The sequence below is a fragment of the Buceros rhinoceros genome, unplaced genomic scaffold (assembly GCF_000710305.1).
Source record: "Buceros rhinoceros silvestris isolate BGI_N320 unplaced genomic scaffold, ASM71030v1 scaffold20846, whole genome shotgun sequence".
Taxonomy (NCBI): Eukaryota; Metazoa; Chordata; class Aves; order Bucerotiformes; family Bucerotidae; genus Buceros; species Buceros rhinoceros.
Genome location: NW_010418384.1, coordinates 13,164 through 27,857, shown reverse-complemented (window position 1 = coordinate 27,857; position 14,694 = coordinate 13,164). Strand labels below are relative to the sequence as shown.

The 14,694-nt window shown below is 49.8% G+C and overlaps 1 protein-coding gene across 1 annotated transcript in view; it reads right to left on the bottom strand.

The window, feature by feature from the left end:
• The window catches only part of LOC104495553 (msx2-interacting protein-like), a gene marked incomplete at its 3' end in the record, with an annotated part of 19,584 nt that extends 5,524 nt beyond the window's left edge, over positions 1-14,060 (bottom strand). Inside the window, exons 1-8 of the mRNA XM_010138532.1 lie at positions 13,902-14,060; positions 12,529-12,729; positions 11,596-11,747; positions 9,315-9,440; positions 8,703-8,816; positions 7,445-7,558; positions 5,762-5,862; positions 34-3,635 (exon numbers count right to left, since the gene is read on the bottom strand). Coding sequence (XP_010136834.1) covers positions 34-3,635; positions 5,762-5,862; positions 7,445-7,558; positions 8,703-8,816; positions 9,315-9,440; positions 11,596-11,747; positions 12,529-12,562 — 4,243 coding nt within the window. The remainder of the gene's footprint in view (positions 1-33; positions 3,636-5,761; positions 5,863-7,444; positions 7,559-8,702; positions 8,817-9,314; positions 9,441-11,595; positions 11,748-12,528; positions 12,730-13,901) is intronic.
• Between the last annotated feature and the right edge of the window lie 634 nt (positions 14,061-14,694).

Genomic DNA, 14,694 nt, shown 5'->3' with positions numbered 1-14,694 from the left:
CTGCCGGTTCAACTTCCATATCGTTGTCAGAAACGGCTGGCAGGACCTCGGCAGCCACCTCCACCTTCTGACTTGCACTCGCATCGGCGTTGGCAGCGGGTGGAGGATTTTCTTCTTTAGGCTCCGGAGCCTCGTCAGGCTTCTGAACCAGCTTGGGTGGAGGAGGAATCAACTGGGCACCTTCGGGTTCTGGATCTATGCTGTCACCTGCTTTGGCATACGAGGATCCAGGGGTACGAGGCTTGGTGTCCAAGTATGAAGGATGCTCTGTTGCCACAGCATCTTCCTCCGGTGCCTGGGCTGTAGCAACAACTTCCTTACTAGCTTCTGCGACCGGCGGGGGTTCGGTTTGCTCGGCTGGTTCGATTTTTACAGCAGCAGCAAGTTCGGGAAAAGGTTTTTGCTCCTCTGCCGCAGAAGTGGGTTCAGACGGTTTTTCTTCTTTTACAGAAGCCATTTCCACTGCTACCTTCTCGTTCGCTACCTTCTCGGAAGCGACTGGTGCTGGTTCCTGTGGAAGGACGGTGACTGAAGAGGGACCGACCGCTGAGGAAGTTTTATGTTCTGGTTCTTTACTATCAGGAACCGTTTCTGGTGTTTTTGGCCGGTTTTCTTTATCTTCCTGTTTTTCCACTTCTTTTGGTTTCTGATCTTTCTCCTTCTCTTTCTGCTGCATTCGAGTCAGTTCAATGAATCTGCTGTGGAAGAGAACCACCGGCTCCTGCACCAGCTCGGCCGCACTGTTAGTCCCATCGGAGGACGACTGCCTCCCGTACAATCGGCCCGAAATGAAGTCAAGTTCATCGTCTTTCCTCTCTAAATGCTGCAGGCGCTTGGAGTCCTGTTCAAAGATTGAACTATGCAAAAACCGAGAAGCGAACAGTTCCTGCCGCTCTTGTTCCTCCTCTTTATGATCTTCCTTCTTATCGTCCAGTTTTCCACCCTCCGAATCAGTCCGGATTTTTTTCTTTTTCATGTACCAAGATGGAATGGGTCTCGGAGCTGAGTCAACCTTCTCTTTGTCTTTATTGTTTCTAAAACTAGCAAATCTTGAATCCCAGTCTAGAAAGGACCAGTTCTCTTCTCTGGAGGAAGAAAGAGATTTAGCTCTTTCAAGCAAGGCCTTTGTGTCTGGCGTGATTGTCTTGTCCAACGCAAATGAGTAGAATTTGTTTCTTTCTAAGGAACTTGACAGTCTTTCCTCTCTCTCACGTAACTTCTCTTCCCTGTCCCTTAATAAAAAAGACAACCGGGAGCTCTCTAACAAGGATGAGGCTTTCGGGGAATGCGGCTTGTTTTCGCTGTCATCATCCGAATCGGAAGGCACCTCCCCGGGTTCCAGGTCCCGGATGGAGCGCTTGCGTATGCTGTCTCTTTTGACAATGCTGCTCGGGAAGCTGATATCGACTCTGCCGGGCTCCTGCTTCACTTGTGCTTCCCACCTACTCGAGTCATCTTCGGAACTCAGCACGGAGAGTTTTATTTTCGCCATTTCTGCCATCTGCTCCCTCCTGCTGGAATCGTAAGGGTTGAATTTCAGCGAGTCCTCCCGCACGGTCATGCTGGAGTACGGAAGACCCTTTTCTTCTATTTTAGGCGACTCTTTGGTTTCCTTTAATGGCATTAGCCTCGGAGAATCAAGCGTGTCGTCATCTTCGTGGAAAGGGAAGTGTCTGATGCTAGGGGAACAGGACGTCCTCTCGGAGTCCTCACTCACCTGGCGAGAACTTCGGTAGTTCCTTTCTCTTTTAGTGCTAATTTCAAAGTCAAACTGGTCAGTCTTTTTCCTTTTACTCGGTGGAGAGTCATCGGTGACGTCTTGCGGAGGTTTTCCCACCTCGTGGACCAAGCTCCGTCTTTCGTATTCATCCACGTCTTTCTTTGGGCTGCCGAACTTCTCCGTCTTGGCTATCTCCATTTCCAGCTGCTGTTTTAACCGGCGGCTCTGCTCCATTTGTTTCCTGTAGCTCTGCGTGTGGTCGATGTCAATGCCAATCTTCTCCTCTGTATCAGCTGACAGAGCTTTATCTTGGCCAAGTTTATGGTCAGGTGTGTCTTCAGGAAGACCCGAGTAATTCTTCCTGGCGTCCTCTCTCTCCGTGCCCTGGTCGTCCAGCAGCTGTACCTGTTTATGCTGGGGTTTTACTGGGTTCAGTTTTTTAGAAGGGAGTTCCTGAACTTCCGCGGGTTCCTCAGCTGCCTCCAGGAGCCTCGCCTGCAGATCCAGGGTGGGGCGCACGCCAATCCCACCGACACTGAGAGTCTCTTGAATCTCTTTGGGACTAGTAACAGGAATGAGTCTTTCCAGTTTGAGTTTTTTAGATTCCCTTTTAAGCATCTCCTTCCTCAGGGGTTTTCTCTCCAACTCTCCTTCCCTTAACGTCGTTGCTTCTCTAGATGAAGCTGTTGCATCGAGCTGCTTTTTCAAAGCTGCGCGTGTGTCTTCCTCATCTTGGCTGCTTCTTTTTACTTCCAGTTTTTGCCTGTCAGGCTTCAGATTGGCGTCGGCAAAACGCCTTTTACGAGCCTCCAACTTGTCTAAATCTACCGCATTGGCCCCCTCAGATGCTTGCTCTGTCTTCAAGTGCTTCTTGGGCTTCAGTTTTCCCTCCTTATCCACCACTTCGACGTGACTGGCCAGGGCCTTCTCCTTCTGTACCTTGGTTCTGACAGGTTCCAGTTTAGACTGATCAGACTTGGTTTGCTCAGCCTGAGAGGTCTGTGTTTTCTGTTCCAGAAGCGGGGACTTCATCGTGTCGTTGTCAAGCTTTGCCCTCAGCTTCTCCAAAGCGGGCTGATCTATAACCTTCCCTTCCTTTTCTTTCACTCGGGTCAACACGACGCAGGGCATTAGCTCCAGGCGGTTTTTTGCTGTCCCTTCTTTGTCACCCCTCTCTTTACTTTGTTTACTGTTGCCCTTCAGTTTTTCAGGGCTGGGCTCTCGCTCGTTCTCTTGATCCGTTTCAGAAGACTGGGAGCTAGGTGAATGGATCTTTGCTTTTCGTTTCTGCTTATCGGGTTTCTCCTTCTCTAATTTTTCCGGCTTTTCTTTCCTCACCAAGCGTTTCTCCTTGTCCACCCTCTCCTGCTCGAACACACGCTCTTTCTCCGCCTTTTCGTTTTTTGCGTAACGTTCTACACGGGCTTTGTCGAGCTTGTCGTATCGCGGAGGAGACAGAGAGCTGCAGCTACCGCTGCGATCCGACGACCTGCTGTAAATCCTCCTCTCCGAATCGCTCTGCAGCCTCTCCGACTGTGAGGGAGAGGCACCGGGGCTCTGCGGACGCCGTGAGTGCGCTGGACTCTGGCTCCGTTCAATCGGTCGCCGTTCGTGGTCTCTGTCCCGGTCGGATTCAAATCGTTCCCTCTCCCTCTCTCTCTCCCGCTGCCTGTAACTGTACTCCCTGATGTCTTGCTCGTAGGGATCGCCCCTGTAATCCCGGTACTCGCGTGGGTCATCGTAGTACCGCGGGTCATAGTAATCTCCTTGGTAGGGATCCCACTCGGCATAGAACTCTCTGCCCCGAGCCGGGTATTCTCGCCGCGGATCTTCAGGATACGTCCCCGGAGTCCGGACGGTCTCGTAGTAAGTACGATCAGGGGCGTATTCGTAAGATCCTCTTCGTTCATCTCTGCTAAATATAAGAATAAACGGATTAGTTCTCCTTTGCAACCAATGTACTGCGTTACCACTGTCTCTGCTATGTGGGGGATCATTTCATGATCATTTCTTTACAGGCACATCTGTACACAGCTGCACGCAGAGATTGAACCACAACAAATTGGGGCGCAGCAGTCAAATGTTCCGTTAGCTTATCAAATACTGTGTGCGGTCATTTCGTGGCAGCTCTGCCAAGTATCTCCTCACTGCTTCATTTCTGCCAAATTCAAATGCTGCACTGAATCAAGGTAAAACCTTCAGAGGAGCTGTGCACCCCGGCACAGAGCACCCCACCTCAGGAACCTGAAACCCACCTCTGAAAACGTGAGTCAGGTCCAAATTCAAGGTTGGAGCCTCTCCGTTAGGAAGCAGTGAAGTGGCAGTGAGGTTTCTTTAAAAATACTAAAGCCAGGAAGTGATCACTCAACTCCCAAATCAGCGCTCTGGCTGCACGGTGCCTATTTAGAGTGAGACCAAGTCAACAGAAAAACCCAGGTTGGTTACGAATTCGTGGGAAGCATTTAGCCAAATCCACCGAGCCATCAGTGTTGGTATCTCAACACCTTCAAACAGCAAAAATCGGTCACTTCTAACAGCGAACACGCCTCTGTAGCGGTGGGGTGGTGCTCCAATTCGCCATCGTTATGGCGTGTTTCGCACACTCATACCTATTGGCTTCGAATTTGTGTTTTATGTTAAAGGCTGACAGCTTCCACCTTTTAAGAAATGTCCGAAATTGAGAAGGAACAGAAAAATAAAAACACGGAAGATAAATGCCTCATTGCACAAGCAAAGCGGGACCTTGTGAAAGGCAGCTGAGAAGTAAAAAAGAATTAATTATTTTTTTGGTGTATTTTTTTCCTTTGGGTCCTATCCTGACTGGCTACAACTACAACCTGAGAGATCTTAGTGTCATTGCAAGGGACCGTGAGCTGCCAGGAGGAGCTCGGAGGAGGACCAGAAGATGGAGAATCACAAGAGTGGCTGCAGAGCTCGGTCGATCACGCCACGGTTCATTATTCCTGAGTGTCCCATAATGGCCACGTGAGCGTATCGACAGAAAGGGAAAAAAAGACTCAGGAGTCACGGTGTTCCAGGAATCAGTGCTCCACTCAGAATTATTTCATGGCAAAGCCAGGCCCAGCTGACTCTGCATTCAAAGACACCCGATAATGCACTTCTGCGTTTGGAAATGGTTACCGGCTGCTTGTTGGCACACCACAACATCTGGCACCGACTGGGGAATAGGCACATTTATTTCCAGTGTGCGCATCGCCATTTCCAAACCCTCCTGGCTTTTACATCTGGCGATTCTGCATATCTGTTGGACCAACGTGTTTTGCCGCAAAAAACCCCACTGAATTCAGCTCACAGGTACGATCAGAGTCACGCCGGGCTTATCCACAGGTCAATCAAAACCCTAAGGATGAAGCCAGCCCCTGAGCGTGATGAACCACGGAGCGTTTCTGTGCCGGGCTGCTCACAGCCAGGGCCACGCAGAGGAACACCGGCCAGCGCGGCACGCGCAGAATGGCCAGACCCGGTCAGGGCAGATGCTGCAGAAGGGCAGACACTGAACACATTTTCCATGTCAAATAGAAAAAAAAAAAATTGCCGCCTCACTCATGTTTTACTACTTTATCACGTTAACAAATGGAACTGTTGAAAAGGGGGAGGTGGAAGGACTGACTTTTCCCTCTGCTAGCAGATGAGCAGCTTATCAGGCTGCAGAGACACCCGTTTCTCTCGGAGGACACCACAGATAAGCTGTTCTTTGCATTCCTAAGAAGTGATGAGCAACTCACAACTGCAGCCCCATCGCAGGGACCGGATCCTAAACCTCCACCTAGGTGTGAATTTCACTTCAGATGTACGATATCCTGCCTGCTTTCATCTCACAGTTTAAGTCTGACCACCTAAATTTGCTTTAAAAAAAGTAATATTGGAAAGATTAAAGACGTTAAAAACATGCGAAAATGTTAACAGAACTTTTAAAAGGATGAAGTTGAGACCAAGCGTTTGTGTAATAATTATGGCCTGAAGAAAGTTTAATTGCACTTAAGAGGACGCTGGAAAAGTAATTAAGCTATTGCTACATGCCTTCTTTCCGCCAGCATCTCGTAGAAGTCTCTGATATCTTGACCCGTTTTCTCCATGGAATGGTAAAACGCCAACTGACTCTCTCGATTTGCAAAGTCCACCTGAAAAACAAAGGGGAAATGACGTTCAGCGAGACCAATGCCCCATTCTGGGCACATTCCCCTGACTGCTGCAGTCTGAGGATGGGAGCGGAATCAAACCTGGGGATGGTAATTAACAAAAAAAGGTCCAACGCTTCTCGGGACCGGCCCTATGCACCCCCGGGAATAAGGACCTTCCTCCCCTCACCCGGCGCGGGGCTGCAGAAGCGCCTCCTTACTGGGGAATGCTGCTGTAGCTGCTGGACTAGAGGCTCCTGCTCAGTAAACCAGCAGGAAAAATACACATTATTATCGTGGTGTTGACGTTTTTAATACTCCGGCTCCAATTACAGTTCCAAAGTCCCTTTTATCTCACGGCAGTGCCGCAGCAGGTCACTATTATTCATCTATTCCAGGCCCAAGGTCCTTTGCCTGCGGTTGTACAGCGAGGCACGAGCGGGGACGGGAAAGGAACCAGCCTCCCCAGCGGCAGCCCCAGGAGTGATGTCTTCTAGCCAAGGGTGACAATATTAAGCAGCTAATGGCAGAGCTGATGCAAAAAATTAAGGATTAGAATGGATTTAACTGAGGGTCTGCCACATCACGCGATTATTTTAAGAGCCTAGTTCCTTCTTTTTTTAAAGCATCAGCCCAGACATTGGTATAACCGCGGCGGTGGAGCATGGACACATCATGGGTGTTGCTCTTTCCAAAGTTGCTAAGCAGCAAGACCCACAAACAGGAGGTATTGACCCTTCAAATGACACATTTTACTGCACATAAAAGCTACTTATATCTAACCACCACGCTTAGGAACTGCAATATATCCAAGTCCTAACCCCAACGGGTGCGAGGTTGCTGGGTTAATAACACACCAGATGAGAGACCAGGCTGGAAATCATTACCCACTCTTCAGGAGAGAAGGAAGGAGGAGGAGGAAGGTAATTCAGAGGGTTGGCAGACACCTCGCGTCCCCAATTAATGGAACTGATGGGACAGGTATTGCCACATTCACCCAAATCCAAGACGCTCCTGTGAATGTTGAGTGTTGCTCCAGGAAAAAGGTACTTTCCGGTATTTTAAGAGTGTTTTTAATTACTATTTTGGATGTGTTACAAGAAGGAGGTGCCATTGCAAGAGCAGAGCGCACACTCGACTACACAACTACAGCGTGCGAAGCCACCGCAGCTCACGTCAGCCAGGTCCAGAGCCTGGCCGTCGCCGCAACGCAGCGCCGTGCGATCCCAGAGGAGCTCACACCGCAATGTGTCACCTCGCAGGAACTCACACCCTCGGAGTGCGCTTTTCTGATGGGAAAAGGGACAAAAGCTCGCCTTGGATTCGGGTAAACGAGTCAGTAACACGGACACCAACACTCAGGAGCTCAGAGAGACAAGTTCAGACTGGAAAAGGCTTCGAGACACCCTAACATCTTGATAAGCCGAGTACCAAAAACCAGTTTAAGCCTTTGATGCTGGGACACAGGTGTCCCGCTAAGCGTCCCCTTTGTCCGGCAGTCTCAAACGCCAGCGTTTAAGGGGGAAAGGCCTCAACACAATTGGTTTCTCTCTTTTGGGTTTGTTTTGGAGGTCATTCTGCACACCTTAATTTTATTCCCACCGATTTTCCTCCCCTTGGTCTCTTTTACAGCTGCTTGTGCATATTCAATCTCATTGTAGAGAACCAGGGCCATGCCTTTTAAGCGGTCAAACACCACCTGTAAAAAACAAAAAAACAAAACAAAAACCAAATAAGAGCCTCATCCACAGGACTTAACGTCAGTCCCAACAAAATCCTAAGTCATGAGGATACCAGTAAGGAAGTAATTTTTTAGCAAGGTAAATTTCCAGGCTTTTCTGATGAGGCGTATCGTAATGAAGAGACAATCGAAGGACACGGGACTGCTTTGAATTGTGGATATTGTGGCTTGAGGTATATTATGCCTTTATTTTGTTTTTCTGTATTTTACTTTTAATTTTTTTCTTGGTGACTGAGTTTTGTTATTTCTCTTTGTTTACTTGTAGGTTGTTTGTTTTTTTTTTTGGAAAAATTTCCAATGTGTTTTAGGGGGGAAAAAAGGTAAAGGGAACATTTAATCCCCAAATGGACACAGTTTTGGTGTGATCACAGTCTGTGGTACCACCTGATTTCCAAATATCAGCTTTAAATTTATTATTCAAGCAACAACAGCTACAATAACGTCAAAGCTGGACCACGAACCCACAAAAATCCTTCCAGGTGGCAAGACCCTGATCCTGCAAGATTTACACACGTTGCTGAACTTGAAGCACGTCAGCGTCCTTCAGAAAGACACGGGACAACTCGCTGAAGCGCGTGCGTAAATCTCAGGCGCCAACCCGCAGTGGGGCTGGTGACGCTCCCGCTGTGCGGGACCGTCACAGACTTTCTTCGTTCACATGCTCTAGTCAGTGTGACTCTCCTAATGGCTTTTAAAAAGGCAGGTTTTTGGGCTGATGAAAAACACAGTTGCGTCTGATTATGTAATTAGCACGAGGGTAACTACGTAATGAGACGGCTGTTCCTCCAGCATCAGCCTTTGACAGAAATTTTGCTGGGGAGAGACTGTACTGCACAAGAGCAACAAATGGTTTCCAATACTCATTATCTCGGCTCATTTGCTGTATTTTTTTTTTTTCCCCAAAACACCAGAATCGACTGTTCCACGAATCGGCTCGACAGGATGCGAAGCTACGGAGCCCTGTCAGCCAAATCACACCCCAGAGAGAATTTTTTCTCTAGCTGAGCGATAAAAGCCCTGGACAGTGGGGGTTGAAAGGACAGGATGGGAAGAAAGGAAGACAGTAACACCTTCAAACCACATGCTAAAGCCTCCCACCTACCTTCACCACCGGCCCGTATCGGCAGAAATGTCGAGTTAAATACTGATCCGTAACGTTTGTGGAGAGCCCGTCTAACCAGACGCAGTTTGTAGGCATGCTCTTCCCAAAGCCCAGCTGGACACAAAAGGGCAAAACTTCCATCAGTACAAGGCACAAGGGTTACACTACGCAGGCGCAGCATGCCCGACTCTGGAGCTCCCACAGAAAGCCGGTCACTCGTACAGGTTTTTGACAGTTAGCATCTTGCACGAGTGCAAGACAAAAATCAAAGAGTAATTAATGAAAATTATTAAATAAACAGGTTGTTTGACAGTATCTGGCTCTTCTACAGTTTGAAAAGTGGCAGGGGACAGCTCTGGGGACTGACAGCCTCTGTCTGTCACCAAACAGCTCCCCAGCATAGCCTTGACAGGACCGTCGAGGCCAGAGAGTGTCTATCACCCAAGTCCACTCGGTCCTGAGGCACCCCACAAAAATGTTGATTAATCCCAACTATGGTGGTAGGAAAAAGCATCTTATTGCCATCAGCTAAGCTGCTGCTGCAAAACATCCTGTGATGCCGTCCATGAAGTAACGAGGAGAAGGATACAGCCCACGGGAGGATTTCTTTACCTTGAGCCGGTTATTCCCGAGATATTCCCCATCCATCTTCTTAATCGCTTTGCAGACGCTGGCAATATCGCAGTACTGCAGGAAGGCGTACTGAGGAACGCCATTCACCTTCTTAATGTCGATGTCCTGGGGAAAAACACAAACCAGAACCGGCAACAGTCAGCGACAGGCCGAGAAGGACGTTGTGCAGTATCAGTTAGATCCCAGTGCACTGGGTTTGGAGAGACATGGCACAGCAAACACCCTGTAGTTAGTGTTTCCTTCAGAGAGAGGATTTAAACAATAGCAGACAGCTAAAAACTTCACTGTATCGCATTCAACGGCAAACCCAAATCCTTACTGACGCAGGAAAAGCTCTTCGTAATGCAGATTTAAAACTCAACCCCGCAGAAGTAAGCCTGACCCGATCAACACAGAGCAGCTTTAGTTTGTTGATTTTGCATCAAGGAGACAACTTGGGATCAAAGAAACACTGATTAATTTTTGCTCGCAAAGGCTCAAGAGCAAACGACCAGCTCCAACCCTCAGTTCTGAGCCAGGCGGAGTTTCTTTTCCAAACAAACACGATCCATCCTGTTCCTAGAAACGGAAAGCAAAGCTGGATTTGTCTCCTGAACCATCTCGGCACCGAGATGGCAAAGGCCAAAGAAGATCCTCCACTTCTATCGCTGTCAGTACTGGATCATTCCAGAGCAAGCGCAGGCAGGAGAATTCTACAACAGCCTCACAAACGGGGATTTTAATCGATTTAAAATCCCAGCGAGCTCAGAGCTGATGTTTGGTTAATGTTCAAGCTCCGCGCGAGCACTGGCCAATGGACCGACAGCCTCTGAAGAAACCCATGATGTTATGATTCATCCCAAGCTCAAAATAGAAGGTGGAGTGTTTCGGTTATTTGTTGAAATAGCACGAGCTTCCTCTGTGAGCTACGCGCCAGCGCACGGACTGGAGCACAAGCGTTCCAGCATCCAGGACGGGCTAATTTCATGGTTAATAAATTCAGGGACAAGGCAGCAGTTTGATACGGTCTCACCCGAGAGCTCTTTATCTGAGAAAACGGGACTAAACAGGGAGATTTACATCACTGTGAGACTTCTCCAGCCCCGACCTAACGATGAGTGGGACCCTAACAAAGGGCCACACTTCCGAGCGTCTGAGGTAGCACTACTGCAACCGCGGCAGATTATGCTTGACCACTCACCCTGGGCAAGCAATTCCTTCCGACAGGCAAATAAAATACCATTCCTCTGCTCATTATCCACCGGAAAGGTGATCAAACCGGCCCGTTTTCCACCTGAGCTTGCAGGTTTTCATGGAGGTTGTGCAAGGCAGCACTGCTGCTGCATCCCGACCCATTAATAGTGCTGACGGGACAGCACTATGGCACGGAACAGCCAATTTACGGGACAGTGCCCAGCTGCTGATCCACACCTGCAGCAGCACAGCTCTGCTGGCACAACATTCAGGAAGGGTTTAAGCTCAGACGCTGCGTGAATTCATAACCGAGCATCGCTGCTGTTGCCAGACACCAGAACGTGCAGGTTTGGTATTTGTCCGTGTCGCAAATGGCAGCGTGACTCCCCTGCTCTTTGGGGAGAAGCGCGTGTGGGGGTCCTGGCACATGTGACTGATACCTCAAGGGTTACAAAAATGTTTGAGAGCAGAATGAGTAAGACATAGCCTGTCCAGCGGCAGCCACAGCGAGAAGCAAGGACACAAGCCATCAGCGATCTGATTCATTAAACTGGCTGCAGAGAGCGACTTCACTTTTTGGGTAATTTCTCTTAAATGATGAATACCGAAATGATCGAAAAATGGCAAGCAGCACAAGAGAGGGGGATGACGCCGTCTACCTCGTTCAGCTGAAACCCCGAATCCCACGTGTGCCATCGTGCATCCATCTGCCGAGGGCACGGACTGCGACAGCCGGTGGCAACTGCTGCAGGCAGCAGCTGAGCCCTTTGTGTTGGAAATCAACAGGAAAGGGCGACTTCACGGTGATAATAACACCACCGCGTGTACTCACACTGCGGCTCCGCGCCAGCAGAAGCCGCGCTTCTGGTCGATGATGTTATTGCAGCTACACCATCCCCTCAGTGTCAAGATCTCATTCAAAACGCCAAGAAAAGCTTCCAGGTATATCCCAGCCAGGTGAATGACTTGGAGCACAACATGAAGATGGAATTAGCGGTCATGGACCCTACGCTTTACTCCTGCCCGTAGTGTTGTGCAGGGCTGTCCAGAAAGAATGGGCAGCACACCCTCCAGAGAAGCCACGTACCACTATTCCACCGAAACGCTGGAAGATGTTGCGGAGGTCGTGGTAGGTGGTTGTTTTCTCCAGGTTGCCAATGAAGAGAGTTCTCGTTGCTTTCGGGTGAAACTCATCTATCCTTTCATCCAGAGGACGAAATTCATTCTCACTCTCTGTTTCTAGAGGGAAAAGAGAGCAAGAAATCTGTGATGCACGGGGGTCTCCTTCATGTGGGTCCAGCTGGTGTTGCTCGGTTTGTTCAATGACCGAGCAGCCAGGCCCTGAACCGGAGCAGCCAACACCTGACAAAAATACACAGTGCAATGTTATTTACGTGTCTTTTGACATCTCTGGGTGAGGGCTGAGGAGCGTCAGCAGCCTCAGGGGAGAAGCAGCCGCGTGCTCCATGTGGGTCTCTAGAAATGGGCTCTTGAACAGAAATTGTGGCTGAACGCCCAAATTCAGACAAGGCCTCTCTGCACTTGGACAGCAGCACACGGGAGAGGTTTGTTTTCACCAATCGCTTTTTTACCAGACTGAAAACTCAACCACGTGCTCAGCGCTGTGGGTCTCACTGGCTGCTCGTTCAGGCTGTGCTGCTTTACCCGCCCAACAGCCATCCTCGGCAGAAAAAACAAGGACTCGGTGCTACGCTCACACCACCCACCGGCTTCTGCTCCACCAAGACACGGCAGATGAGCTTGGTTCTTCCAGCAGATTACGAGATGGCAGTTTCCTCCGAGGTTTCAGGCTGGAACTCTCTCCCTGTCTGACCCAAGAGCATCCACCCTTCCTGCTCTGGAGTTCATTCTGGTGTATCTCCCAGTTTCTTTAACTTATGTTTCTGCAGAAGGGCACTTGTAACATCTCCTACTCCTACGCTGCCTCTCCACAACACTCGGGAACATGCACATGCCCAGAGTGGCCGTGGGTGCAGTGTGAGGAGGGCTCGGCCCTTACCTGGTCCTATCCAGGCGGTGACTTCGATCTGCATGCCAAAGAAAAGCTTTCCTTTGGAGGCGTTCAGTGCTTTCTCTTGGTCCTCCTGCTGCCGGAAGAACACCAGTCCATACCGTTCCTCAGAAGCCCCGTGAATCTGCACCGATGTCACCTTGCCGTACTTCTTGAATTCGTGGAAAAGTCCATCTTTAAGGCTTGAATCTAAACCAACAAATTAACATTAGTAAAATAAAAACGGATTTTTTACCAATTTAACAGCACTAAAAGACATGAGGGAATCCATTTCCTTCTCTCATGTGGCTTCACCCAGTTTCACCTGAACCTCAAGGTTCTCAGAAGGGCCTTTCTCATTTTGGGTGTCAGTTTTGCCAGTGTCAAAAAGGTTCTGGCTGATCTTCCGCTTTGCCCTGAGTTTGAAATCCAAGAAACACAGACACGGGATTTACATGGCTAAAGCTGGCAGCGGGTGGTTGTTCCTTCCGAGAGGCCCCATTTGAGAAGAGGAAGAAGTAAACAGTGTCACTTCATCCTTAATCCCACAGGGACACTGCACAGAGCAGTTCCACAGCTGGGACGGGGCACCTGGGAGAGAGACTGAAGTTCCACAGCACTTGTTTGGTCAGTTAAGCAAGAGAACTAACTGGGCAGAGACATCAGATTTCGCAAAACCTGACCAGGCAGAATCACAGAACTGTTCAGATTGGAAAAGCTCTTTGATCTCCTCGAGTCCCCCTGTTCCTCCAGCGTGCAAAGTCCCCCCTGCCCCCTGTCCCTCAGCAGCACCTCCACACGGCTGGGAAACCCCTCCAGGGATGGGGACTCCACCACTGCCCTGGGCAGCCGGGGACACGCCGGCACAACCCCAACGGGACAGAAATGGCTCCTCAGGGACAACCTCAACCTCCCCTGGGGCAACTGGAGGCCGGTTCCTCTTGTCGTGGTCTGTGAGGACCACCCAACCTGCCTGGGCTCTGTAGGGCATCTGCCTGGGCATGGAGTCACTCCAAGGAATGTGACAGAAATAACACGTACGGGAAGAATATTAACGCTGTGAGTTACACTGCTCACGAAGTTAATTCCCATTATTTTAGTTCAGCCCCTTTGAACTGTCTGACCCACAACCCCATGCTGGTTTTCTCGGGGGATCTCTCCTGCATTCCGTGTGCACTCCTCAGTGAGGGGGTTCTGGTGCTATTTACTGTGCAATACTCCACACTGTTATGGATACACTCAGGGGTGTTTTACGGCATCGACACTGCAACAGAAAACCCTCAAGTTTTTGCTTGTTGTTCAGTAAGAAACTGAAGCAGGATGAGAATAAATGGTCCAAGTTTTAAACGAAAAAATATGAGCTATTTCCCTGGTGAATTTACCTGTTGAGCGCACTGGAAGATTTTGAACTTTGATCCCAAAACTTTTCCGGGGTTCATCCTTCTCCAGTGATGGAAGCAGCTGGGAGGCGGGTGCCGGGACGGCTGTCGACTGGACTGACCGTGCTGGGGACTCGTCGCTCGAGCTGCTGCTGGAGTCGCTGCTGTGAACGGCACGAAGGAAGCGACAGGTGAGTGAGGGGATGCAGAGTGGCTGGAGGACATTTTATTTAAGCAGCACTATTCAGAGGTTTTGCTGGTCCACAGGCCTTTCTCTCTCCTCTGCCTGCTGCAGAAAATTCTGTTTCCATAACACAGCCCAGTCTGACACAGGAATTTAAGTCGTTCTACAAACACTCCCCTACCAAGCGCTCGGAGGAGACAGTCACATGGGTGAAATGTCAGACAGATCCTGTTACCCACCGTGACAATGGCAGGGATTTAATTAAGCGCGGTGCAATGTTCTATCAGCTCAGGAGCTGTGTGGGAAGACTGGAGAAATACAGAGAGGGTGCACAGGTCTGCCAGGGCCTGAAAATCCCTGCCACGCTCTCAGGTACAAAAAAATGAAGTATCACCCTGCTCTTGGGCACTGCTGCCAACCCCGGAGTCGGCCCCGCAGTTCACACAGATCAACACACAGAATCATCTGGTTAGAAGAGATCTTTCAGCTCCTCAAGTCCCCCTGTTCCCCAGCACCACCAGGTCCCCACTGACCCCTGTCCCTCAGCAGCACCTCCACACGGCTGGGAAACCCCTCCAGGGATGGGGACTCCACCACGGCCCTGGGCAGCCT